Source organism: Mus pahari, chromosome 1, assembly GCF_900095145.1.
Source record: "Mus pahari chromosome 1, PAHARI_EIJ_v1.1, whole genome shotgun sequence".
NCBI classification, from domain to species: domain Eukaryota; kingdom Metazoa; phylum Chordata; class Mammalia; order Rodentia; family Muridae; genus Mus; species Mus pahari.
Window position 1 is genome coordinate 47,235,447 of NC_034590.1, and position 25,212 is coordinate 47,260,658.

The 25,212-nt window shown below is 39.3% G+C and overlaps 1 protein-coding gene across 7 annotated transcripts in view; it reads left to right on the forward strand.

Moving 5' to 3' along the window:
- The window catches only part of Akap13 (A-kinase anchoring protein 13), a 289,605-nt gene that overhangs the window by 84,826 nt on the left and 179,567 nt on the right, over positions 1-25,212 (forward strand). For all 7 annotated transcript variants that reach the window (XM_029539287.1, XM_029539292.1, XM_029539294.1 and 4 more), the window contains exon 3: positions 22,759-22,906. In XM_029539287.1, coding sequence (XP_029395147.1) covers positions 22,759-22,906 — 148 coding nt within the window. The remainder of the gene's footprint in view (positions 1-22,758; positions 22,907-25,212) is intronic.

The following is a 25,212-nucleotide window of genomic DNA, read 5'->3' on the forward strand; positions in this document are numbered from 1 at the left end:
CTATGGCATTTAGATCTCACAACACATTTGTGACACTGGAAAAACATGAGTTCAAGATGGTTCATTTAGTGAGTGGGCAGGATAGTGCATTTTCTTTGTTCTGTATACCAAGTGATTAGGAAGCCCACAGCTGTTCCATTAACTGTAAAAATCTTACACCGTTTGCATAAATTAAATTCTTTTGTCTTCTAATTAAAGTTTAATCTGTTTCATTTTAACATTTTTAACTATTTCATTTGAAATAAGTTTAAGCTTACAAATAAGTGATACAACCTCTATTCATCACTCTTAGTGTCATCTGCCTATCATTTACATTGTGTTTGTATTTTGAGCCACTTGAAAAGTGAATTATCCCATTCTTATATATTTCTGCATTTATTTCCTGATAACTAGGATAGTGTCCTTCTTTTTTGTTTTGGTTTGGTGTTTTTTTTTTTTTTTTTTTTTTTTTTAATTGGTTTTGTTTACTTCTGGATAGCCCTGGCTGTCCTGGAACTCACTTTGTAGACCGGACTGGCCTCGAACTCAGAAATCCACCTGCCTCTGCCTCCCAAGTGCTGGGATTACAGGCATACGCCACCACTGCCCGGCTGATAGTTTCCTTCTTAACCTAGTACAGCAAACAAAAATGGGAATTACAACATCAGTGCAGTGATCTTCAATAATCTAAGTCTATATCCAGTTATTTTTTGACTATCTCAAAATTTTTGTAGCCTTCTCCTCCTAGCTCAGTATTTCATATAGTATTAGAATGTGGTTATATCTCATTTGTCTCTTAATCAAGAAAAGTACTTTTTTCATACTGAGATTTATAAAAAACATAAGCCATTCATTTTTGTAGCAGTTTTTGACCTTTTTGTGACCTTTTCCTCTAATTTTGTAGGATTACTAAGTAAACAGTGTCCTTCTTTTGTTAACTTTCTTTTTTATTGTTGTCTTGAGGTAGGGTCTTAATGTGTAGCTGTGGCTGGCCTGAACTAGACCAGGGTGACCTGAGACTCCGGGATATGTGTTTGCCTTTGCCTCCCCTGTGCTGGGATTGTATGCCACCACTTCCAGCTGGCATCATTCATTCATTCATTCATTCATTCATTCATTCATAAGTATTAGAGAATTAACTTTTTGGTCTCTTGCTTAAGTTAGTGAATGAAGTTTCATAAGATGGTATAATAAATTGCTCATTTTCTCTATCTAATGTTGTCTCTGGTTTGGAACCACCTTTTGATATTGGATTTCCTGGAACGGGGCAGCCTTATTCTCTGTAAGATATATCTCTAAATGTGGCTTATTCTGATTTTGAATGGGAAGCGTCTGCCACAGGTTCATATGTTTGAACATATGATCCTAGGTGGTGGTCTGTTTTGAGAAACTATGAAATTTTATAGGGTGGAGCTTAACTGGAGGAACTGGATCATTGACATGCAGGCCTGCTAGTCCAGGCTCTCTGTAGGCCCCAGTCTCCATGTAGTCTCCGTGGTGTGGCTGTTGAGAGGAGGGCGAACTTTCCCATGTGCCCACTCTGTGGAATCACTGTTGCCATGCCCCCACACACACACACACACAATGGACTTTGTCTCCTTAAACGTGGAGCTTGAATGAATCCTTCCCCTCTTAAATTGCTCCTTTTGTGGTGTTTGGTCACAACAGTAAGAAAGACAGCTAATGCTAGTGCCAGTAGGGAGCTCATTATAAATAACACATTGCTTGAGGTTGGAACAGAACTTTGTCCTTACCTTTGTGGGCATACCAGCTTCTTATTTTCTTCGTTTTTATATGTATGAGTGTTTTGCCTGTATGTATGATTGTGCAGCACGTGAGTGTCTGGTGCTCATAGAGGCCAAGAAGGCATCAGGTTTCCTTAAACTAGAGTCACAGATAGTTGTGAGTCACCACATGGATACTAGGAACCAAACCCATCCTCTGGAAGAACAGCTTGTGGTCTTAACTGCTGAGCTGTCTCTCCAGTGGCTTGCATCTGGTTCTTAACAAATGTCCTTCCCAACTGAGCTATAACAACCATACTTAATATGAATGCAGTAGGTAGGTACTATGGATGCAGTGGTTGGTCATAGAGCAAGTGAAGAAACACTTCAGATAAGATTTTAAAACTTTTGAGTTGTGCGCGCATGTGTGTGTGTGTGTGCGCGCGCGCGTGTGTGCATGCATGTGCCCAGCTGGCCCGGAACTCCCTTTATAGACCAGGCTGACCTTGAATTTAAAGACTCCCCTGACACTATTTCCCAAGTGCTGGGATTAAAGGTGTGCTGCCACCACACCCAGCGCTTGCCAGTATTTTATGAGCACATGCATGTGCATTTTGGTCTTCTTGCTCTGAAGAATAAAAGTATGACCTTCCCAAGAGGCAAAGAGTGAGGGATGCTGTTACATAGTCAAAGGAAAGCCAAGCACATAAAGAGAAGGTTGGAGTTTATACAACAGCTAGATCTTACTATTGCTCTACCACTAAATACTGCTCGATATAACAAGTGGACACCAGTAACAGTAAATGCATCCTCCTAGATGAACAGCTCAAACTGAAGCCAGATTTTCATATGTTAAGAGGAAAGCGTCTCTGTTGCCTCTTAGGCCTAAGGTACAAAGAAACAGTAGGTATGGGGGGTCAAGGCTTAGGAGACTTGGAATAAATTTCCAAGTGGTAGAGAATGAATATGAATATATCTTTAATACTTTATACCAAGTAAATTCTTTATGGTTAACTCTGTATGTGGGGTGGGCTTTGTGTGGATGCCTAGTCCCGAGGAATAATTTTGTCAGCCATAGGAATTACTGTATTTTAGGAACTGTTGATTATATCTTCTAGAAGAGGGAGCAAACAGAGCAATAAAGAGACTAAAGGAATTGCCTGTAGTTTTATAGTGGCCAGATCTGATCAGGTCGCAAAATCTTCAGATTATTAACTTATCCATTGTAAGGGGCACAGGAGTTGGGTTAATTTGATTTTAAGACAACATGCAAAGAGAAGTTGCTGGATAAAAATTAGCGAAAACGGACTAAGAGATGTATCGATTGGAAGGCTGGGAGTAAAGGAAGTCTTTGAATAGAACCTTGAATGTTCTTCTTGGTGGAATGTTCTTCTACTGGTTAGGGCATCTTCATGAACTACATAAAGGTAGAATAGTTTGCCATCTTCATTTGAGATAGGTGGGAGAAATAGTCTAAATCATACTTTGTGAATTTGGCATAGTTGAGTCACCATCTCAGGCAAGTAATTAGCCATATACTTCATCCTACTTAAAGCATCTTTAAAAGGGTGATGAGCATGTGAGGCGAAGGCACTACAACATTAAGGTAATTCTTAGAATGCATCTTCTGCATTTCCAGGTGCGTTTCCTGTATTAAAACAATAGTCTTTACTGGTTTCTGAAGTGTTCTAGTGGGCTTTGAGTCTTCTGTGGTTAATGCTATCTTTAGCTGCAACTCTAGAGGAGACTGCTGTGCCAAAATACTCTCCCAGATGGTTTATATTGGACGTTGGCAATTTGATAAAATGACCAGAACACATTTATGGAGGAGAAAGTACGGGTGTATTTCTCATATTCTTCTGTTGCAAATTGCCTTTTTATGCCTCTAAGGCTGCCTGTTTACTTTTCAGCTGTGGGCCCACAGGGACAGTGTCTATCAACTCTTTTCGGAAACACAAAGACACCCCTCCAACAGAGTAAATGCCTTTAAAAGTACCAGTCACAAATGAGAGAGAAATTCTTTTCCAAGACAGGTTCCAAGGCAACACATGGGTTAATAATCATTATCTACCATATGTTTAGGATAAAACTCCCATTTATTAGATTTTCAAGGGGAAGAGCCATTTCAGTTGCAAAACAGATTCCCAGAACCCCAACAAATATGGTTTATTATGTTACCCTCTCTGTCTTTTTCCCCTGGTACCAATATTTTTGAATGAATAGCTTCTTAGATGAGACAGAAAACATTCTGATAATTGACAAGTATTATATGAAAAGAATAGCCAGCACTAGATGCCTTTTCTCATTTAAGTTGTGAAAAACAAAACTGAATCTAGTGATTTTAGCTGTTTCTATTAGACTAATCCTCAAGCTACTAGTGTCTGCTTTAAAAAAAAGGAAAACTCAAATGACATTTTCAGTTGGGGAAAGGTACTATGAGCTTGCATTTAATATATATTGCCTCATATGCTCTTCACAGTAAGCATATAGGATTTGGCTAATGTTTCCATTTTATATCCTGGCAAGAATGAGTTAAAAGGTCCGCCAGCCACCCCAGTAGACTTGTATTCAGATTTTAGATAGGCTCAGAAGTCATATGCAGACGGGAAGTCAGGAGAACCAGGTCCATTTGATCTGTATCTGGGTGTTGAGGTAGAATGACTTAGGGCTACCACATTGGATCTTTTCCCACTTTGGATTTGTTTTCAGCCTCCTAACAATGTGTACTTTGTCCATTGGATTGATGTGCTTATTCATGATAATTGGAATAGATTTCAATCTAAATGCAGTTAGAATCTTCATCTGGTAGCGCCTATGTGGGTACTATGTTCAGAGAGAGGAACTTGTTTTTTGTTTTTTTTTTTGTTTGTTTTTTTGTTTTTTTGTTTTTTTTTTTTTAAAAAGAGGAACCACTTAAAAAAATATTCCTAAATGCAGTTTGCATAAGACAAAGTTGGGAAGAACCACAGAACTAGGGTACCTGTACTTAAATGTTCTCAGTGGCCTCAGTAGGAAAGAAGACCAGTTTGTTAGTGATTCCCCTTCCCACTCCCACTCCTGTTCCTGGGAAACAGGCTTCCACGCTGGAACTGAAATAATCTTGACTCACTTTACAGTTAGGTTATATTTTGTTCCTACCCTGAGCCTTGTTAGCATTCTGACCTCTTAAGTGGATTATCTGTTGTAACAGTAGATTTCTGATAGGCCTTGCTTCAGTGTTTCACTGGCCGGTGCACTGTCCAGCCAGATCTGAGAATTATATTTAAATAACAGTACTTTGTGAGTAGTTTCAGAAGGTATAAGGAAATCAACTGGTGCTCCATGGTATGGTTTTATAAAGGCAAATATTGTTTCTGTTCCATCTGTTGGACTTTCTAACCAATTTCCAGGGGTTTGAGCTTTACATTTTATTTTCTTGGCATTGTTAGAACTAACAAAGGTTCTTTTTTGGTGACTATTTCAAGGATACATTTTATGATAGCTTTGTGTTTCCTAAGCTTTCAAATAACAATGAGGGGAGTTAAATTTTCCATTTAGTATTTGAAGAGGAGTTTTGCTGGGCACTGAAAATTAAAATATAATGATCTGTATGCTTAATTCACTTAAATAGGTATTACAAGGTATTTGTTACATGAATGGGAGCTTTGGACTGAATTCTTTGATTGGGAGACAGAGGCTCAAATACATGACTGACTGGTAAAGTACTACAAGCAGCAGCTTGTTCAAGGGTCAGATGCATTGCACTCATAGTGAAGTTCATACAGGCAACAGGAAGAGATACTGCAGAACTGATGGGAGCCCTCAGAAAGAATAGCTTCTAGGACACCCCACTTCAGACATGTAAATGCTGGGCTTGGAGCCAATAAACCAGAATCCTGTAATCCTGGTGCCTACTAAAATCTAGTCATGAACCAACTGGGCAAGAAGGTTAGCTTTAAAAGCCCCTGATGAATTAAATCAGAGCAGTTTGGGTTGGTTAATGTCTTCCAACATGGCTAGTAAAGCAACCCATCAAATATAAACAGAAAATGGTTATGTAGATTGTTATTTCAAAAGAACAAGTGCCTAACTTCTCTTTAAGGACAGCTTTCTGAGTGAACTGTTAATAGATTTTGAAGTCACTGTTAAGGTACATACTATTGATTATAGCAGTTACCTCACATCACTCGTAGTGGTGACTTTCAGAGGACTGCTTCGTTACTGGAGCTAGCAGTTCACATTTTGTTTTGCAGTAATTTTTTTTAATGTCATTTTGAATTTTTCACAGGTTCCTGTGTGGATGTAGACAATGAAAGCCATATCTGCTTCATAGTGGAAGCAATATGGACCATGATGCAAATAGACCTGATTCCATAGGTTTTTTTTTTTTTAATTTGCCTGTAGACTGTCGGTATAAACTATGTAGCGTAAATACAAGCAGTATTTTGACATTAGCATTTGGGAGTTTAAAGATCCCTACTATAAGTGGTGCTATGTTGAGTTGGTGGAATGCTAGGTAATAAGTCAGTTCCAAATATTCTGGGTTTTTTTGCTTGCCTTGAAACACCATCACCTCCTCCTGCCCCCAAATACACATACTCCCACCACCAAACCATTTAGCTTTCAGGATTAATTTCCTGACATTTGTCTCTGGTGCTCTGCCTTATGCTTCACCCTTTTGTGGAATCTGTCACGCCTCTCTTGTCTCAGCTATGCTGCAGAGAACACTAAACACTTCAGATGCATTTTTGTGTATGCATTTTCCCCATTTACTCTGTTGGATACTCTGTAAGGTTCAGGGCAGCACTTAAAAATGTTTTTATGGCTTCCATTCTTATTTGTGCTTTATCTCAGAGCCTTGCATAAAATGGGCATGGGATTTTTTGTTTAATGTTCTCTAGTTGAATTCCGAGTGATCCTCAGAAAAGAGCTTTGCCCCCATATGTGAATGGTTAGTAATGTTTGATTATCCCAAGAAGACGTTAAGATTTATGTCCTCAAAGGGAAGATCAGTTAAGAGATGAAGCTACACAGGAGAACTTGGTGATCTGGAGCAAGTGACAGAGTGTTCCTTTGTTTTGACCCCTGGGGTGGGGCCTTTAGTGAGAAAGAAATACACAGCGAGACTGAGCATACATGTGAGTTCTCGCCAAGCTGCTGTCCTGGATATGTTATTTACTTGGAACTCTGTGTGTGCTTTCTTAGTAACCTTGTTCTACTGCTCTGACAAAGCAGTGAATTAGGAATTGTTTTCCCATTTTTATGGAGGAAGAAATTGGGGTAGGAGTTATTTAAAGTCACCAGTGTATTTGCTTGAGGATGGAAGTTTTCCATTGCTTCTTTGAGACATGCTTTGTCATTTGAAAATGAGACCATCAATTTGTTTTTAATTAAAACATTTATTTATGTGTCTGTGTGACTGTGCCAACTGAGTGCAGAAGCCTGAAAAAGCCACAAGAGGGCATCAGATCCTTTAGACCTGGAGCTGTGACAGCTGTAAACCACCCATGGCCAGCACAGGTGCTGAACTCAGGTCGTCTGAGCCATCTCCAGCTTCCTTGTTCATTTTCTTTAAAATTATTTATTTATGTATTCATTATTTATTTATTTTGTGTGTATGAGGGGACACAAGTGCCACAGCATGCCCATAGATGTCATACAAGTGCCGCAGCATGCCCATAGATGTCAGCGGCCAACTTGCAGGAGTTAATTCTCTTTCTTAATGTGTGGGCCAGTGGGATCCAGCACAGGAGTGCAGGCTTGGGTGAAAACACCCTTACTTACTAACCTATCTCCCTGGCTCTGTTTACTCCTTTTTAAACCAAGAAAGAGCTGTTGGCTCTTGTATATCCTTGGAGCCCTTCACAAAACTCTGTTTGGATTAACTGCTGACCCCATGTGATATACAGAGCATCTGGCAGCTGGGGTGGAATTCTCAGCTGTCTCTCTTTGTTTTGTCCACAGAAGGAAATGTGAGTTTTATCTTACTGCTTGGGCAATGGTACATTCCTTTTTTGGTTCATGAGACCCACCAGTCTGGATGTGCATTCATTTCCTACCATTTTTGTTATCTTGCATTAGTTTAAAGATCAGGAATGAATGTAACCTACTCTTAATGAACATAGAATTGTGAGGCATCTCTGGTGTACCAAAATTCTATTTTGAGGTTTAGCTGACGTTGTCTAGCTCATACTTGTATTAAGAAAATCCAGGGATCATACCCTAAGAAGCTAGGTCTGCAGTTACTTATCTTTCCCTTACTAAATCTGTTTCTAGATCTCGGTGACATTCCTTATTCTTGCCACATCTATGGACATGATTTAACATTGTTTGTATCTTACTCGGAATTAACTTTTTATTTCTTTTGTTTTTATTTTTTATTAGATATTTTCTTTATTTACATTTCAAATGCTATCCTGAAAGTTCCCTATACCCTCCTCCCGCCCCTGCTCCCCTACATACCCACTCCTACTTCTTGGCCCTGGCATTCCCCTGTATTAACTTTTTATTTCTTGACTAGGAGAGAGAGGCAGATGTTTGAAGACATGCTACACTGAGGTTGAAAACCATAGTTTTTCTGGATAGTATAGTTGAGAATACTGCTTTTTTTTCAGATGTGATATATTTGTGTGTGTGCAAATGTTCATGCACACTAGTTCATATACACATACAGAAGGGATTGGCAGAAAAGTATATCATAGTTGTAATCATATACACCTCTGATTATTTGATGCCTGGTAGTATTTACACAGTATGCTGTGTTCCCTACTTATGTAATCCTAATAGCTTCATGAAATGACTACTCTGTATTAGAGAGGGGGAGACTGTGTCAGAGCACCTGTGTCACTTGGTGGATCGTGCAGCTAGTAAGGGACAGAGTTAGAACCAAACCAGGTCTCTGCCAATCCCTACAAAGTTAGCAATAAATATCTATTCCGACTTCATTGGGTGCCTGATCAGATTTTTGGAGAGTCTTCCATGCCTTCTAGAACATGGAGGATTAACTTAGAAGCTCTCTGAACTGGTTTCATTGATGACTTTGGAGAAGGAAGAGAAGGGCAGATAATTCATAACCAAGTAGATACGTTACCTACCAGCTGTGAGCTTTCCTAAATGAAAATTAATAAACAACAACAAAATAACTTTGTTTTTTGCACTTTAAGCAAATACCTGATCCTGTTTAAGAAGGGAGAATAGACTGTCTCTTTACATGTTGACCTAATTATTGGAGCAGTTCCACTTAGTTATGAAACGGTTCTAAGAGAGGAGACACTGCTTTAAAAAAAAGATAGGTCTGATAAAGGTGGATGGAGAGATGGTGGGAGAATGGAGGTCCTCCTGGGAATAACAGACTGCTCAGGGCAACTGGGGGTACCCAGTGGACTCACCAAGCAGTGAAGGTGGCTTGGGGAAAGTAAGCTAACCTGTATGGTTCAGGATCCACAGTCCTGATAAAGGTGGGCCAGGAGAATGGAGGTCTGCCAGGATAGCAGACTGCTCAGGGTAGCTGGGGGGTGCCCCAGAGATCTAAATCCAACACCCTCCATCCAGTTTAGCTGTGCTTATTTAGCAAAAACAAACTAAAGTGAGCTGAGTACAGCAACAGAAAGAATTGGAAGATTAGAACTTTAGGAATGCTGGTCTCTTAGGGGACACTTACATTAAATCTCAAAATTCTTGTTTGGAAGAAAGAAGCGGATTTATTGGGCGCCATCTACTGGTTTTGTCTAATAGACCAAAGTGAAGCCTGCAAATGGCTAAGAATTTGCTTCTGTATTGGTGATGCAGAATTATGAAGCTGGAAGACAGTAGCAACTTTAGTAGTAGTAGTACTATATAAGCTGAGTTCTGTTTACATTGAGGAGAGGGAAACTTTTAACTAGAATATATGCGAACATGTTAAAAGAGGAAGATTGCTAAGTGGATTTAATTGGCCATTGTCATTATCTGGCAAAATAGAAACATCAAAGAAATTGTATAATATTTTCTACCAGTGAAGTCAATCCAAGCCTGTACTTGCAATGACCTTGTTGGTAGTAAAACCAGTGAATTCCTGAGTTGATTTCTGTTTATGTTGTTTGAGGTGCTTTTAAGTAAAGCTGAGGGCTTTGCTTGCTAGTTGGGAGTGGACTTTACCCAAGGCTCTTGGAATGTGTCTGAGCATTTTCTCTTTAAGAGAATTGGCACTAAGGACAGGGGTGATCCTATTATGTTTTCTTATCAGGAGTGTTTCTGAGTCTTGGTTCTTTTTAACTGTCATTTTATGGACGTGAGCTGAAATCTTTTCATCCTCATAGCATCATATTTTAGATCTTTTGATTTTTTTCATCCAGTTATCTAACCTAAGATAAATTGGGGGGAGAGATTTGCAGAGTAGAGCTAGGTATTCATTTATCCAGCCAACATTATTGAGTACTTACAATAGTTTGACACACTCTTAGGCAATGATACTGCATTTAATAAAACAAGTATGCCCTTAACTCAGATAAATATGCTGTCTAAAAATTCTGTACATCATCGGTATACTGTATATATGTTAAACATATAAGTCATATAATAGGTGTTACAGGAGAGGTAAAGCAGGGCAAGGCAGGTGAGAGGTGGGGTAGGAGAGCTCTTACCCCCACACTCTTGAAGGATGGTGATCATTAGTGTGCATGATGAACATATGTGACCTTTACCAGCAATGCCTAGACTTGCATGGGGCAGGAGATGTAGCCTTTCCATGGCCGCCCTTGTCCAGTGTACGATGATGGACTGGGAACTGTGGCCCTGGATAATGGATTCCTGATCCTCGAGCCATGGCATATTGCTTCATGACTGTGCCATTTTATTTACTTTGTGGCTTTGCATACATCCTTTCAAGTCCTCTGAATGGATTTATCCTTTGTCTATTCAGTTCTTGCTTGAGCCCTCCATTTAAAGATTCATGCTGTTTTGCTTTCTTTAATAATCTTTCTATTCTATAGCTGGCTTATTTATTTGCCTACTTTCTATTTTGCTCAGGTTATAGCTTCTGTTTTGGTTACTTTTCTGTTTGCCTGAGTGAGTCCTACTCTGTCAAGAACTATTCTTCATGTGTTTCTGATTGTCTTTGGCCAGGGGCAAGGTAGTGTGACCTTCACTAAAATATATGCAGACTTTTCTGTCTTTCCATTCTGAAGAACACAGAGCATGGTTTCACCTAAGTAAGCCAATTCAGGAGTTTGGCGGGGACAGTAGAGTTCTTACCCAGCCTATGCATCAGCACTGACCATATCATATTCCCCCAGAAGGTTTTTAGACAAGGAGTTTACAGTCGTATATACCCTGTAAATCACTGCCTACCATCTATTTTCTGAAACAAAATTTCATTGAAACAGGGTTATATCTTCTTAATTTTATTAATTTATTTGAGGGGAGTTATGAATTGGAAGCTAGAGGACAGTTTGTGGGGTAGGTTCTCTTCTTCCAACCTGTGGATCCTGTGGGTCTGGTAAGGGTCTGTGGAGAGAAGGGAAGGTTTAAGGGGTGGGGTTCCCACAAGTACCAGATTTACCACAAAAGCCATTTGCCAGCCTATCCTTGTTTCAAAAAGAGAATTGAGTAATTGTGAGAGTGATCAGATATGTTCCAAAAAGCTGAAAGTTTTTACTATCTAGCCCACAGAAAACATTTTCCTACCCCTATATTGGAGTTGAGATCAACCATGCATGGTAGAGACTCTGTTCTGACCTTTTTCGTAGCCTTGATCTTCCCAGAGAAAGGCTGTTCATCTTAGTACCTGGACATTAGCATTAAAACAGAAACTTGTTTTATGGTATTGTATGGTACAAAAAGAAAGGTTTGCCCCTTTCTTGAATCCAACTTCCTTTTGCCATATATAGTTCAGACTCCCGTCTTTCTGAGTTGGTATAGATTCCACGCAAAGCCTAAGGAGAGGGGGACAGTATTATGGTTTACAGTGCAAATCTCTGTGACAGCCTGCTTCTGGAGAACAGATGTGCACCCATACATACAACAGCAGCTGGCTGGCTTGATGGCAGTGGTGCCTGTTTTCCCTGCCCTCCTCCCCTGCTCCCTGTATCAGACTTCACTGCTTCTGAGGACAGGCGGCATTGGCTGTGGGGAGGCCAAGAAGCAGTGAGTAGCAGGACTGATTGGCCTACCTGTCTATGACTGGAGGCTCCTCCCTCTGGTGTGTTTGCTTTCTCACTTAGTATTTTCACAGGCGGACTGGAGCAGGTTGCACAGAGCTTGCCAAGTAGGAATGAGCTGGGGGTATAGAGAACTAACTGCCTCTTTTCCTTGACACTTGGATCAGGTCTCTTTTAAAGATGGGAAGGAGGTGTGTGTTCCTGGGGGGGGGGGGGGGGGGGGGGGGGGGGGGCGCGCGCGCGCGCGCGCGTGTGTGTGTGTGTGTGTGTGTGTGTGTGTGTGTGTGTGTAGGAATCCACAGCCTCCCAAGTCACCTTCCTCTTTCTGTAATTTCTGTCCAGTAGTATTTCCCTCACATAGGAACTGGAATTCTTTTAAAATGTGAATCATGTTTCTGGGTTACTTGCCCCTCCTCCTAGTGGTTTAACACCACATGTAAAACAAACAAATCCCCCATATAAAGCGCCCCAAAGTTGTGTTGCCTCCCATCGGTGTGTGTTTGTGTCTCCTGACTGAGCTTTGTTCCTTGTTGATACTGAGTTTGTGCTTGCCTTCCCCTTGCCACGTTCTTTTCTCTGACCTGATGCCATCAAGAATCAGTATAAATGTAACTTTTCAGAGGAAAGTTCTCTCAACACTCTTGGCACACTTTGTATGAAAATGTTTCTCACCCCTCCTTCATGCACACTTCAGCCTCCTTTTTAAAGTAAATCTTTTCCCCCCACAAGGGAATTTTCCCTTTAAGGTTACATTTTATTATCTGATTTCGTTTGACTGCCTCAAGCTCCTTCTACACAAATTGTGAGAGTCAGCATTCCATACTTGAGCATCCTGTGTGGTAGCGAATACCCTGTCCCTGAGGAATGGAGGCTTTGTGTGTGAGCACACATGTATTCCCCTCTCTCCCGTAATTTGGGTCCCATAATTAAATTTTGTGGTATTATTTTTTGGGATAACTTTCAGTATAAGGAATAGCAGATGGAAAGTTTATTTATTTCAGGTTTGCTGTTGTTACATGGCATGGTGTAAGGTCTGTCATAGGTAGTGTTTACAGCTTCTCAGATTTTACAGCTGTTTCCTGTACAACTGGATTTTGTCTGTAATTTCTTTCATCTCCTCCCTTATCGCCTTTGACAATTCATTGTCTGAGAAGAAATTTGAAGTCAAGCAACAGAATTTGTGTCTTTGGGCCCCTTAGTGACCTGTTTGAGATAACTCTGTGGAAAGCCTTTCTTTCAATTTTGCTCAGTCATGTCAAGATCTCTTTTAATTGCTGACCCTGATCCTGTTTTTCCTGCAGTGCCTCTGCTGTAGGTACGTACAACTTTATGGATCTTCTCCCTGAAGGAAGAGACTGTGAGCCCGAAAGGAGCAAGAATTGTCTTGTCTCTATAGCCTCAGGTTCATTCACCCACATGCTCTCCAAAGTCTGTTATGAGAAGAAAGGATAAGACTTAAGCACTTACATGCAGCATGTGAAGGTTCCTTTTTAAAATATGAAATATTTCAGGTTCGGCTTAACAACCATTGAGGACTGACTTGCTATAGGCCAGCCACGTTAAAGAGTTGTTGAGGGCTGGTGAGATGGCTCAGTGGGTAACAGCACCCGACTGCTCTTCCGAAGGTCCGGAGTTCAAATCCCAGCAACCACATGGTGGCTCACAACCATCCGTAACAAGATCTGACGCCCTCTTCTGGAGTGTCTGAAGACAGCTACAGTGTACTTACATATAGTAAATAAATAAATCTTAAAAAAAAAAAAAAAGAGTTGTTGAGTGCCAATGCTGCAAGCTAGTGCTTCCTGTTACTAAGCTGTGTTGTGATGACATCTTCTGGGCGTGTGTGTCTGCCTTAAATGATCTGCCTTGAGTCTGGGGCGTCATGGGCCATAGTCTCCTGTATGTATAATGTATAAATGTATAGACTCAATCTTCAGTAATTAAGTACTGTTTAAGAAGAACGACTGAGGATTGTGGTAATAGAGGGTAGGCAAAATGGTCCTATCACCAAGCCTGATGACCTGAGTTTGATTCCACAACCCCACATGGTAGACTGCACGTGATCTTAGCCAAAAGGCTGATAAGCGATGACACATGGTAGACTGAAGGAGAGACTCTCTCCACATCCACCATAGTGAGTGTATGTTCCTTGCCCCTGTATAGACAGTAATAATTAATATAGTAGAAAAGCATTAAGATTGTAGTAATGAGAACAGAATGAAAGGGAAAGTAATGAATACATTTGGGTCAGATAAACTTCTACTAGCTAACTTATTAGGTAGACCTAGACTGAGAATTTGTAATAGCAGCAAATATTTGAAATAAAGTAAAATGCATGGAAGGAAATATTTAGGTAACAGATTTTTTTTTTAAAAAAAATTCTTTTAAATTATTTGTTCTTGTGTGAGGGTATATATGCATATGAGTCCGGCTGTCCTGCAAGTCAGCAATGGCAGATCCCCCAGGATTTGGAATTACAGGCGGTTGCAAGCTGCTGGACAGGGTTGCTAGGAACTGAACTTGAGTCCTTGGAAGGGCAGTATGTGCTTACATAGTCATCAGCTTCACTGAGTAATTAAAGGGGTGTGCCACAACACAGTTAAGACTCTTACCTTTATATAAGCTAGCTTTAACTAATTAGTAAAACTAACAATTATATCTTGTCTAGATTATGTTGTCTTCAAAAGACTTTTATTTTTCCTAACTACTAGTATCATTAATAACAGACTGTAAAAGAGAAATAGGGAATATTTTAAGTGAACCTCTCTGTTCATTTTAAACATCTCTTTTGGTGTTTACTAAAGGTTTGCTATTTCATATATGTATTTCTTCTGTTGATAATTAGTACACATTTACATACACCACTTTTTTTCCATCTGTGATTTTGGCCTTCAGGATTTTAAAATAGTGGAAAAAATAAAGGTTTGGGAATTGTGCTTGAATTTGAATTTTGATCCATTCTAATTTTTTTCTCAGACAAGACATTGAAATAAGCATTCTCTGGGCCTTAGGACTGGAGGGATGATTCAGCGGTTAAGAGTGCTTTATTGCTCTTGCAGAAGACTTAGGTTTGTAGCACCACTTGATGGCTCATAGCCACCTGTAACTCCAGTTTCAGGGGATCTGAAGTCCTTTCTGACTTCTTCAGACTCCTACATACATATAGTACACATACATACACTTAGACACACACGTAAAATAAATAAGTAAATACTTTTCTCATCACTAAACTAGGAATAAGAATACCTAGTAGTATCACATTGCATGTAGTTCAGTTCCAAACTGCAGCAGGCATTCAGAAAGTGACAGCAGTAGGTGCTTGCTCATCTTTCACACACTCAACTGATATTAACTGTTCGAGAAACAAATTTGGTGCCCAAGATGCTGTGCTATATTATTTACTTATCTATATACCCAAGTAAGGAACAGTTGTGTGAAAGCAAGGACAAGCTGCATGGTCTGAGTTCAGGGCCCAGTTTTAAGTGGACCTTACAGAGGTAGCAGTTAGTGATGGAGATCTATCTGTATACCTCTACAGTGGCAGAACATTCTACGTCCTCCATACTTTATTTCTTTAGAGTCTTTTGTGCATTACAATGTTTTTAATCCTTTTATTTAGAAATAATTTTTAAAGTGATTAAATTAACACTAATTAAAAACTCCCAAACCAATGTGACAAGTTTACTTAGGATGATATTCTTATTTTTAAAAATGTTTATAACTTATTATTTGTTTTTTAAAATAGTCCCAAATTTGTCTAGAAGGAGCCACTATGGTCTGGTCTTTGTGTACTTAAAACAGGCTTTTCTAACAATCTGATTCCTCCCTGTCTCTTTCCCTATTTTCTATCAAAAGAGAGCGTTCTAACTTCATCTGAAGGACACTGACCCAGGCCTGGCACCAACCATTGTGAGGAGCCTTTGTTTCTTTTACTGAAGAATGGTACTAATGACTACAGTCTGCTCTGGCTTTACTACTGTCACAGGGTATTTCTTTGTTGTGAAAGCTTTTAGTGACATTGAACACTTGATTGAGTTGAGTTTATAAGGAAAAAGGCTTTGCATTGTTGCCTTTGGGGAAGTTGTATCAGGCCATCAAGTTTTGCTTGCTTTAGGAAATGATTTGCAAAATGATAGCAATTGTGTGTTTAAAGCAGAAGAGCAAACATGGCTGTGCTCTCGAGTTGTATAAACATGGGGGATCTGTCTCTTCCCTTCTCTTCCCTCACACAGAAAGACAAGACTTTCGAGCAGTGCTCAGGTTGACCTAGTATTACCAACTTCCTCAGTTTCACTTTCCCTTGTACTGTGGTGGGCTTAACCCTTACTGTTTTTTTTTTAATCCGATATATTTAATGTTTTATTTTAAAAGTTTGTGTCTGTGTGTCTGTGTGTATGGTCATGTGAGTGCAGGTGCATGCAGAGGTCTAAGATTACCCCTGGGGCTGCAGTTAGGGATTGCTGTGAGCTGCCTGATGTGAGTGCTGGGAATGGAACTGAGGCCCTCCTGCCAGAGCAGCGCATGCTCATCACCTCTCAGCCATCTCTGTAGCTTCCTCTCACTGTACTCTTCCAAAACATTTTAAGATATGTTGTCATTATGTTCTTTTATCTTTAATATTTCATCATGTATTCATTGAAGGCAAGGAACAAGGATACTGTCATATAATCAAAGCATAATTAGAAAAACCCAGGAATTTGAACACTGATACAACATTAACTGTGTAAATCTTATTCAAGTTTTGCCCATTGTCCTAATAATGTAATAACAATTATAAAACATCATTCAGTCCAGGATCATGCATTGTATATATCTGGGAAGTCTTTTAAAAATGTCTTTATTAATTCTTTGAGGATTTCATATAACATATTTTGATCATACTTACTCTCCTCCCCAACTCCTCCCAGATTCACCCCCACCCCCATCCACTCAACTTGTTTTCTCGCTCTCTCGCTCTTTTTTTTTTTTAATTAAAATTATTTCTCCTGGGCAGTGGTGGCATGTGTCTTTAATTTCAGCATTTGAGAGGCAAAGGCAGGTAGATCTCTGAGTTCAAGACCAGTCTAATCTACAGTATGAGTTCTAGGATAGCCGGGGCTACACAGAGAAACCCTGTCTCAATATTTTTTCCCCATACCATATATTTTGATGGCGTTTTTCTGTTCCCCAGATCCTTCCCACCTTCTTATCCACTCAACTTTATGTTCTCTCTCTCAACCACCACCACCAAAAAAAAAAAAAAAGAAAAAAGAAAACAAAACAAGAAAAAAAAATCCAAGAAATAAAAACCCTCACAAAAATGAAAATAAAAACAAACAAGCAAAACAAAAAATTAATAAGACAAAAAAATGTTAAAACAGTCCACAAAAATACCACTGAGTTCATTTTCTATTGATCAACTACTCCTAGGGCGGAGCCAACCCTGAAGTGTGGTTGATATATACCCAATGAGATTGTGTTGGAAAAAAACGGATTGTTCTCTTTGCCAGTGAGTATCAGTTGCAGACAGCTTCTTGATTAGGGTTGGGACCCAAAGTCCACTTCTCCCTTTCAGTACTGGCATCTTGTCCAGCTTAAACCTGTGCAGACCTTATGTGTGCTGCCATGGTCTTCATGAGCTCATACATGCATCCGTCCTGCTGTGTCTGGAACATGCTGTTTCCTTGGAGTCATCCATTACCTCTTAGAATCTGACTGCCTTCTCTTCCACTTAGATCCTTGAGCCTTGAGGGGAGGGGTTTGATGAAGACATCATGTTGAGGACTGAGTGTCACTCTTTGCTCACTGTCCAGTTGTGGGTCTGTGATAATTCCCATCTACTGCAAGGAAAAGCCTCCCTGATGTGGTTTGAACAAAGCACTGATCTGCGGGTACAGCAGCATGTCATCAGGAGTCATTTTACTGCTATGTTCCTTAGCAGAACAATCGTAGTAGGTTTTGAAAATGTTTTTCTTAAGATTTTCACAAGGCTTGGGGAGATGAGAGAAGAGCAACGAAAGCAAATAGTGTGCGGATATGTGATAATGAATCCTGTTAACCTTGCATGCCAATTAAAAAAGGCAGGCTGCCACAATAGAGTCCAAGTTGTCTTGTCAGAAAGTAGAAAGATGACCTAGGGAGATGGCTCGATGAATAAAGTGTGCCATCTGAGTGGAAGGCTGGGATTTGAATCCCTAGAACCCAGACAAAAACTGGTTTGGTATGTCAACCTGCCTGTATTCCTAGCATTTAGAGCCAGGGACAGAGGCTTCCTGCTGCATGATGGCTAGCTAGACTAGCCAAATGGATGAGCTCTGGGTTCAGTGATAGACCCTGCCTCAGTGAATATAGTTGCTTCTACATGCATGGACCCACATACATAAAAGCGTACATCTTGGCATGTATGCCCATTTTTATATGCCCCCAAATTCAGAAATAAGACAAGCTCATTAAAAGTGCTTTGTTATTACTCTCTAGGAAGAACTGTTCTCAAGTTTTGGTGGCTTTTCCCAATATGTACTAGGTACTTTATAATTGTATTATAGATGAAAATTATATCACTGAATAAAAGGATTTGATAAGAGTTTACATTCTGCTATGTAATATTGATTACATAATAGTCTCATAAGTACATTAGACTAGAAGTTTTTGGAACTTGAATTTATTTTGGGGATTTAGAATATTTGCAGAGAGGAGATTTGATTTGTTAAACATCCCATATATAAAAGTTTGAAACCTGAAATGCTCCCACATACAAAGCTTTTTGGTCTTTTGTTGTTGTTGTTGTTTGTTTGCCTGTTTGTTTTTTGAGACAGGGTTTCTCTGTGTGACCCTGGCTGTCCTGGAACTCAATTTATAGACCAGGCTGGCCTCAAACTCAACAGAGAGCCTTCTGCCTCTGCTTTCTGAATGCTGGGATTAAAGGTATGCACCACCACCACTGATTCCAAAACATTTTGAGTGACTGTATTAGTTACTTTTCTTCCATCAAGGTCAGACTTTCTAAGCCTCCTTAGACAATACCACCAACTGGGAGCCAAGCATTCAGTCTCTGAGACTGTGGAGGGCATGTCATTCACACCACCACAGTGACAGACTGGTGAGCCAAAGAGTTTCCTTTGTTTTTGGAGCCTTTCAGATTTCTTGACTATGCAAGCTCCATGTGTGATGTTGGTGCTGTTGAAATGACTGGCTGATGCAGTTGCTACTTTTTATTATTTTTTATTATTTCTTTTTGAATCAGTCATTTGATTCCTTCAGTAGTCTCATGAGATAAGCAGAATTGCTGTCCTCCTTTATAGCTCGGTATTTAAGTAACATACTGCCAAGTTAAAAACAGGTAAAAGTGCTGTGCCTTAACTGGGCCTGCTGTGGAAATCATTCACCTTCTTGCTTTTTGCTGACCAGTTGGAAGCAATTTGTTGCTTCTTAAGGGGAATAAAAAGCTCTCATAATGGTTACTGTTAATTGTCAACTTGATAGAATTTAGAATCACTTGGGATATGAGCCTCTTTTACCTATGGAGAGTATCTTGATTACATGAATTAAGCTGACAAGACCAGCCCACTGTGGGTGGCACCATTCCCTGACTTAAAAGGAGAAAGAGAACTGAGCAGTAGTAGCTTGTAAACATTTGTTTGCTTTTTGTTTGATGGGATGTAACCTGCTGCTTCAAGCTCCTGCCTCTGTGACTTCTCTACCATGATGTATTATAACCTGGAACTGAGCTAAATAAATAAGCCCTTCCTCCCCTAAGTTACTTTAATCAGAATTATTTTATCACAGCAACAGTAAAAGACAGCCCTTGTTTTGTAGCATTTGGCAATTTTAGTAACATAATTTCTCCCTTAAGGGTGGATTTTAAGCTTTCCCTCCCTTTTTACTGAGGCTGAATTGGCAAGCAATGAATCCTGGGAAAAAAATGTTAGTAGCACACTATTATGTAGATTTTCTTCCATATACACACCATAATGTAAATCTCAAGATATTATAGTATGATATAGACTTAATAATACTTTTAGGTATTATATTTGCTTTTAATCTAAGTTATTTGTAAGTTTAATTTCTAATAATGACTATGCTTTGCAGTTGGCTTATAGAATTCCCAGAAGTTTAACAGCGGACTCTCATGAGTTTATACAAGTTGGCCCAAGCTATTGCCATAGTTGTCTTACTGCTGACCAGACTTACCTTCTAATATGTGTGGCCAACATATATAAGACATCAGTGATTTTTCTCTTTTACCATTTCTTCCCCCAAAATTTCCTACTTCATTTTCCTGTATCTCTATTTACCCTGTTTCCCACATCCTGTCTCTTCAATCCACTTCTACAGTATAATTAATTCACTTCTGAAGTGCATAGCTCTTTTCCATTCTATTACCTCCTTCCCCCAAGTTATTCCTGCTTATTGAAGAAAGGTCCTAGGTGACTAGTATTTTGTGGAATAGAGTCTTTGCCAAGGTCTTGTAGAGAGGCAATCTTTGGTATGGAAAAAGAACACATATTCTTGGAGTTCTGGTGGAGAGTCAGAGTTTAAACAATTTTTATCTAAATCATAAGGTAATTCTTGCAGTGCTACTAATATAGTAACTTCTGTATAAGTAAGTAAAAGATGTGGGCAACTGAGACATCCCACCATTTATAATTCTCCTTTATTTTTTAAAATCCTTATATTAAAAACCCATTGTTATGGATAGTTAAGCAGTTGTTGTTTTTTTTAAAGATTTATTTATTATATGTAAGTACATTGTAGCTGTCTTCAGACACTCCAGAAGAGGGAGTCAGATCTTGATAAAGATGGTTGTGAGCCACCATGTGGTTTCTGGGATTTGAACTCTGCACCTTTGGAAGAGCAGTCCGATGCTCTTACCTGCTGAGCCATTTCACCAACCCCAGTTAAGCAGTTTTTAAATCATTATACATTTTTATTTGGGAGATCATCTATGCTTATAAGATAATGCTTAATGTAGACTACCTTTCTCATTAGTTATTGTGAAATTATGACCCTAAAAATGATCAAGTTCAAGGATACATTTCTCATTAATGAAGAGAGGGAAATTTTTGTCTTTGTAACTCATAAAATAGGAGTTTTGTGCACCTGGGAAATGCGGAGTGTGTTTGCTCTCTGTTACTGTTAGAGGGAATCAACTACATTTACTTCCAAGTGCCTTTGGAATTTAGCCTTTGAGTTGTCTTGAAGTAAATAAAGCTTTGTTCTCTTCTCTTAGGTATAAGGTTATGTGACTTAGCTTTAAAAAAAAGTTAAAGGTATGAGAACAATTCAGAATTTAGTAATTTTGTATTAGTGCTTTGTTAAAAGGATGTCAGTTGCTTATGTCAGCCACCTCTTGCCCTCATTGAAAGGAAGCCCCAAATTAACTAGTCTGGGCACATACAGAAAGAACCTCAGCAAGAACTCTCTTCATGTGAGAGAAGTTCTGGGCTCTGAAAAGAAGGATTCTGTCGTAGAATTCCAGTTTAGAAATCTAAGTTAGAAATTTCAGTTAGAAATGTGAGTAGACTTCCTCTCTTGTGAAGATGTAGGTAAGTGTGTAAGTATGGATGAATGGGCACAGCTATGGCATGGAGTTACTTAACAAAACAAGCTAGAGGCAGAGGGTGTGAGCCATGGGTCTTAGTTTCCAGCACATGAAGGAAAGGATAAAACTTCTGTGTTTTTATTTGGACTGTTCTCATTGTGCCTCAGACATTTAAGCTGATTGCCTCATACTAAAGGATGGCATTTCTCTGGTTTAAGCCTTTTAAAATCATTTCCAGAGAAAGGCGTGTATGTAAGGCCAAACTACAGTTTGGAGTAGTGATCAAAACTAATGATAATTCATTTCTGACCATATTATCTCTGTGTTATGGTGCTTTGGAGTGTTTCAGTTAAGTTATGGCTTATTTGGGGTTATGGCTCATTCTGACTTATGTGTCGAATTTGGTGGACTTGAGAACTGGGTATAAAATAAAAACAACATTTATGCTCCAGGAAACAGTTTGAACTCAGTCTATAAAGACAATGTGCTCTTAACATTTATTAAACTTAATCTTAGGTTTGATGATATAATTTTAAGTTTTCAGCATATATCAAAATGCTGCCTTCTTCTCTACCAATTCTGGGTCTAGTAATATGGCCACAGGGTGGCATGATTCCCTTACATATCTTATGGTTGATTAAAATGAAAAAGATGAAGACATATAAATTAAATGATAATGCTTTCCCCAATTTTATGTTAAAATGTCCGGGTTTTTTTTTTTTAACTAAATTGATGTTTCTGTACTTCATTATTAAGATTTGAAAAATATTAAATCTCAGTACCCTAAACTTTGATGTGTTAAAGGGTTTTTTTTTTTCCTGTTCTTGTTAGCTTATGGTTATAACACAAATTTTGTTTATAATTGAAAAGAATGCTAATTAGGGCTGCATGACACAGAGTATATTTAACTACAAGCTTTAGCTTTTTTTTTTTTTTAAAGAAGCCAACTTATAAAAATAGAGTATTTGAAACTGGTAGACAAAGATGTTTGTCATCATCAATAGTAGCAAAGTTCTTTGCATAGTTACTGGCATGACACTTAACCTCGTTTTAAAGGCTTCCTGGAAGGCTGAGTAAAGGAGAAGAACAGGGATGTCAGATGATCGAGAGGCACAGGCTATTCAAAGTGACCTTTTATTTAAATAGGTGGAAAGTCCATTCTGTTCATGAGTTTCATATAGCAACTCTAAAGGCAGAAGGGTTGTTTCCATTTATACAAGACCAGGAAAGTTAAGTTTGATGGATCTAAATAAATCTTTGTAGGTGGAGTTTGAATGCACACATTGCCATTTCAAGGCAGATCTATACACCCTCACCTTTGTTGGGAAATGGATAGACTTAGTAGCAATTTATGAGAAGAAAAATTTAGCAGGCTTCCAATAGGAACCTTACTAATACAGACTTGTGGACTCTTTTCCAGGGCGATTGTGTTGTTACAGTATTGCTTGCTGAAGAGGACAAAGTTGAAGATGATGCTATTTTCTACTTGATATTTTCTGGCTCTACCCTCTATCACTGCACAAGTACCCGGAAAGTCAGTTCTGATACGTTGGAGACAATTGCTCCTGGTAAGTATCTAAATGGTGTCTTTTCTAGCCTTCATCAGTTATTTGTAATGTTGCTCTTTATTTTGAGGCCAAGTTTGGTAGCAAATAGCCAAGGCTGGGCATGAAACTGTTTCTTACCTCAGCCTCCTGAGTGCTGGGATTGCTGGCCCATATAATATACTGGGCTTCTTTATTCTTGGTGGGGACACACATACCACACATTTGGTTAGTATAGAGTAATAGAAGGAGCAAAGCAGGGTGCTCACCTAACAGCTGTTGTTAGATCTCTAAGTATATTGCTAATGCTTTTGTTTGCTCCACACACGTATGAACCTAACTAGAAGTACAGTGATGTTACAAATGGAAGGATATCAGGATCAGCAAAAAAAAGAACAAAACCCACTAATTTATTGGAGCTTGAGAGTTGGAGAAAACTGAGATACGTGGGAGGTATACATTCTCATGTGATTATCACGATGATGCTTCAAAATTTATTTTATTCTGAATTTCACAGTGACAAAACCAAAACAGAAAACCTAATTAGTAATACATACCTCATGTCTGAGGTGCACAGTTTCTTTGTTAATCCTGAGATTTGAAAGAGAAAGACTAATTCTACCATTATTATTTAAGGAGAAATAATGAAGCTATCAACATGATTTGGAGTATTCCTCCAAATTTTGAAGCAAGCTTTATTAAATATTAAATACTGACTCAGTGAACTCTGGCCGGTCCATTCCCTGAAATTCCTAGCTGAGAGGCCCAAGACACTTGTTGTAGGTCTTTTTATGGACAAAACCATTTAACCACCGTATTTTCCCATTGCTTCATTGTTATTTTCTAAGAACTACAGCTCCCAGAATGCAGAAGTTACCTCCCTTGCATAGGTGGGGCTTATGGGTTAATTTTGGGTCTTACATCTTTTGCATAAAGGCAATGCCTTGGTTTACAAGCCATAGAACACTATGGAGTGCAGGGCTACTTACCACTGCATTGTAAGTGTAAACACAATGTAAGAAATCAATTACAAGTCATCAGGCACTGCTATCAACTTCCTTTTGGGAAGGGAGAGGGTTCTCCAACTAGGAGTCAGCCCCTGGGTAGACTCCTGCCAGGAAGTGAAATGAGATTAGTCGTATGGATTCATTTCTTCTTAGTTAGAATTTATAATTAAAATTACCCCCCATTGCGTGTGTGTTTCCCAGGAACACCCTAGCCACACACTCTGTGGGTATCTATTTGTGTTTCTTGATCCCAAATACTTCTGCCCTAGTGATCTAATCCAACCAGAGTCAGTATTGCACTCGATTACTATTTTTGGCATTCTTGACCCATCCATTCACTTGTAGCTTAGAATACTCAATTTCTGTTCTCTTTTATCAGCTTTTCACTTACCTAGGTCTTCTATTCTCTATCGTTCTTACTGATTCAAATTTTCTCTCCTCAATAGCCTCATTATTCCTCCACTCACCTAATTTCATTGATTTCTGGTAGGAAGTGCCCAGTTATGTCAGCGTTCAGAAAGACTCTTGTGTACCCACGGGAGGGTAGGGGCAATTATGTCATCACTTTAGCATGTGGATCTCGGTTGTACTCTGGATTGTGTGTGAGAAACTGGTGGAGGCTCCCAACTGGATCCCCCTACTTTGGTCATCATGTTTGAGGCTTTTTGTTTACTTGCCTCTTTCAGCTACTGTCATTTGAGTTCGTCCAACATTTTGTAATGGACAAGTAGAGATGGATATTGAAGGCTGTGGGTCGGGTACAGAACCCAAACAACTTTAAACATCTTATTCATATCATGGGATTAACTTTATAACCTAGGATCAAACTGGCTTCAATCTGCTCTTATGGTCATCTTAGACTTGTGTTTTCCCTTCCCTTAGGAACTGCCTCAGCATGCTTTTTCTAAAAACACTACAGTGCATCTGCACGCCAGCCTACTTCCTGGACTTACTCTAACATTTTTCTATTCAGTTAGCTTCTCATACACTGCATGTTTAGCCCATTGCCCTTTTATTTCAGCTAAAGTATTAGCTTCATAAGGGCAAGGGTTTGTTTTGCATACCCGTGTATGCTCATTCATCTTTTCTAGGATCCCTGCTGCTTGGTGGACATTGTTTCACCTGAGCAGACATTCTAGAGAGGTGCCTGTCTTACCCTCCCTTCCCTCTTCCCTCCTTGGGAAACTACAAAAGGAGTTTGATTTCTTGAGTTGAATTCTGAGCCTGTCACCAAGTCTGTGTTCTCTTCCCAGAGGTGACTTTGATGGTTTCAGTGCGTCAGTCAGTGATAGTGATAGCCTCAGACTTCCTGTCTGTTGAGGG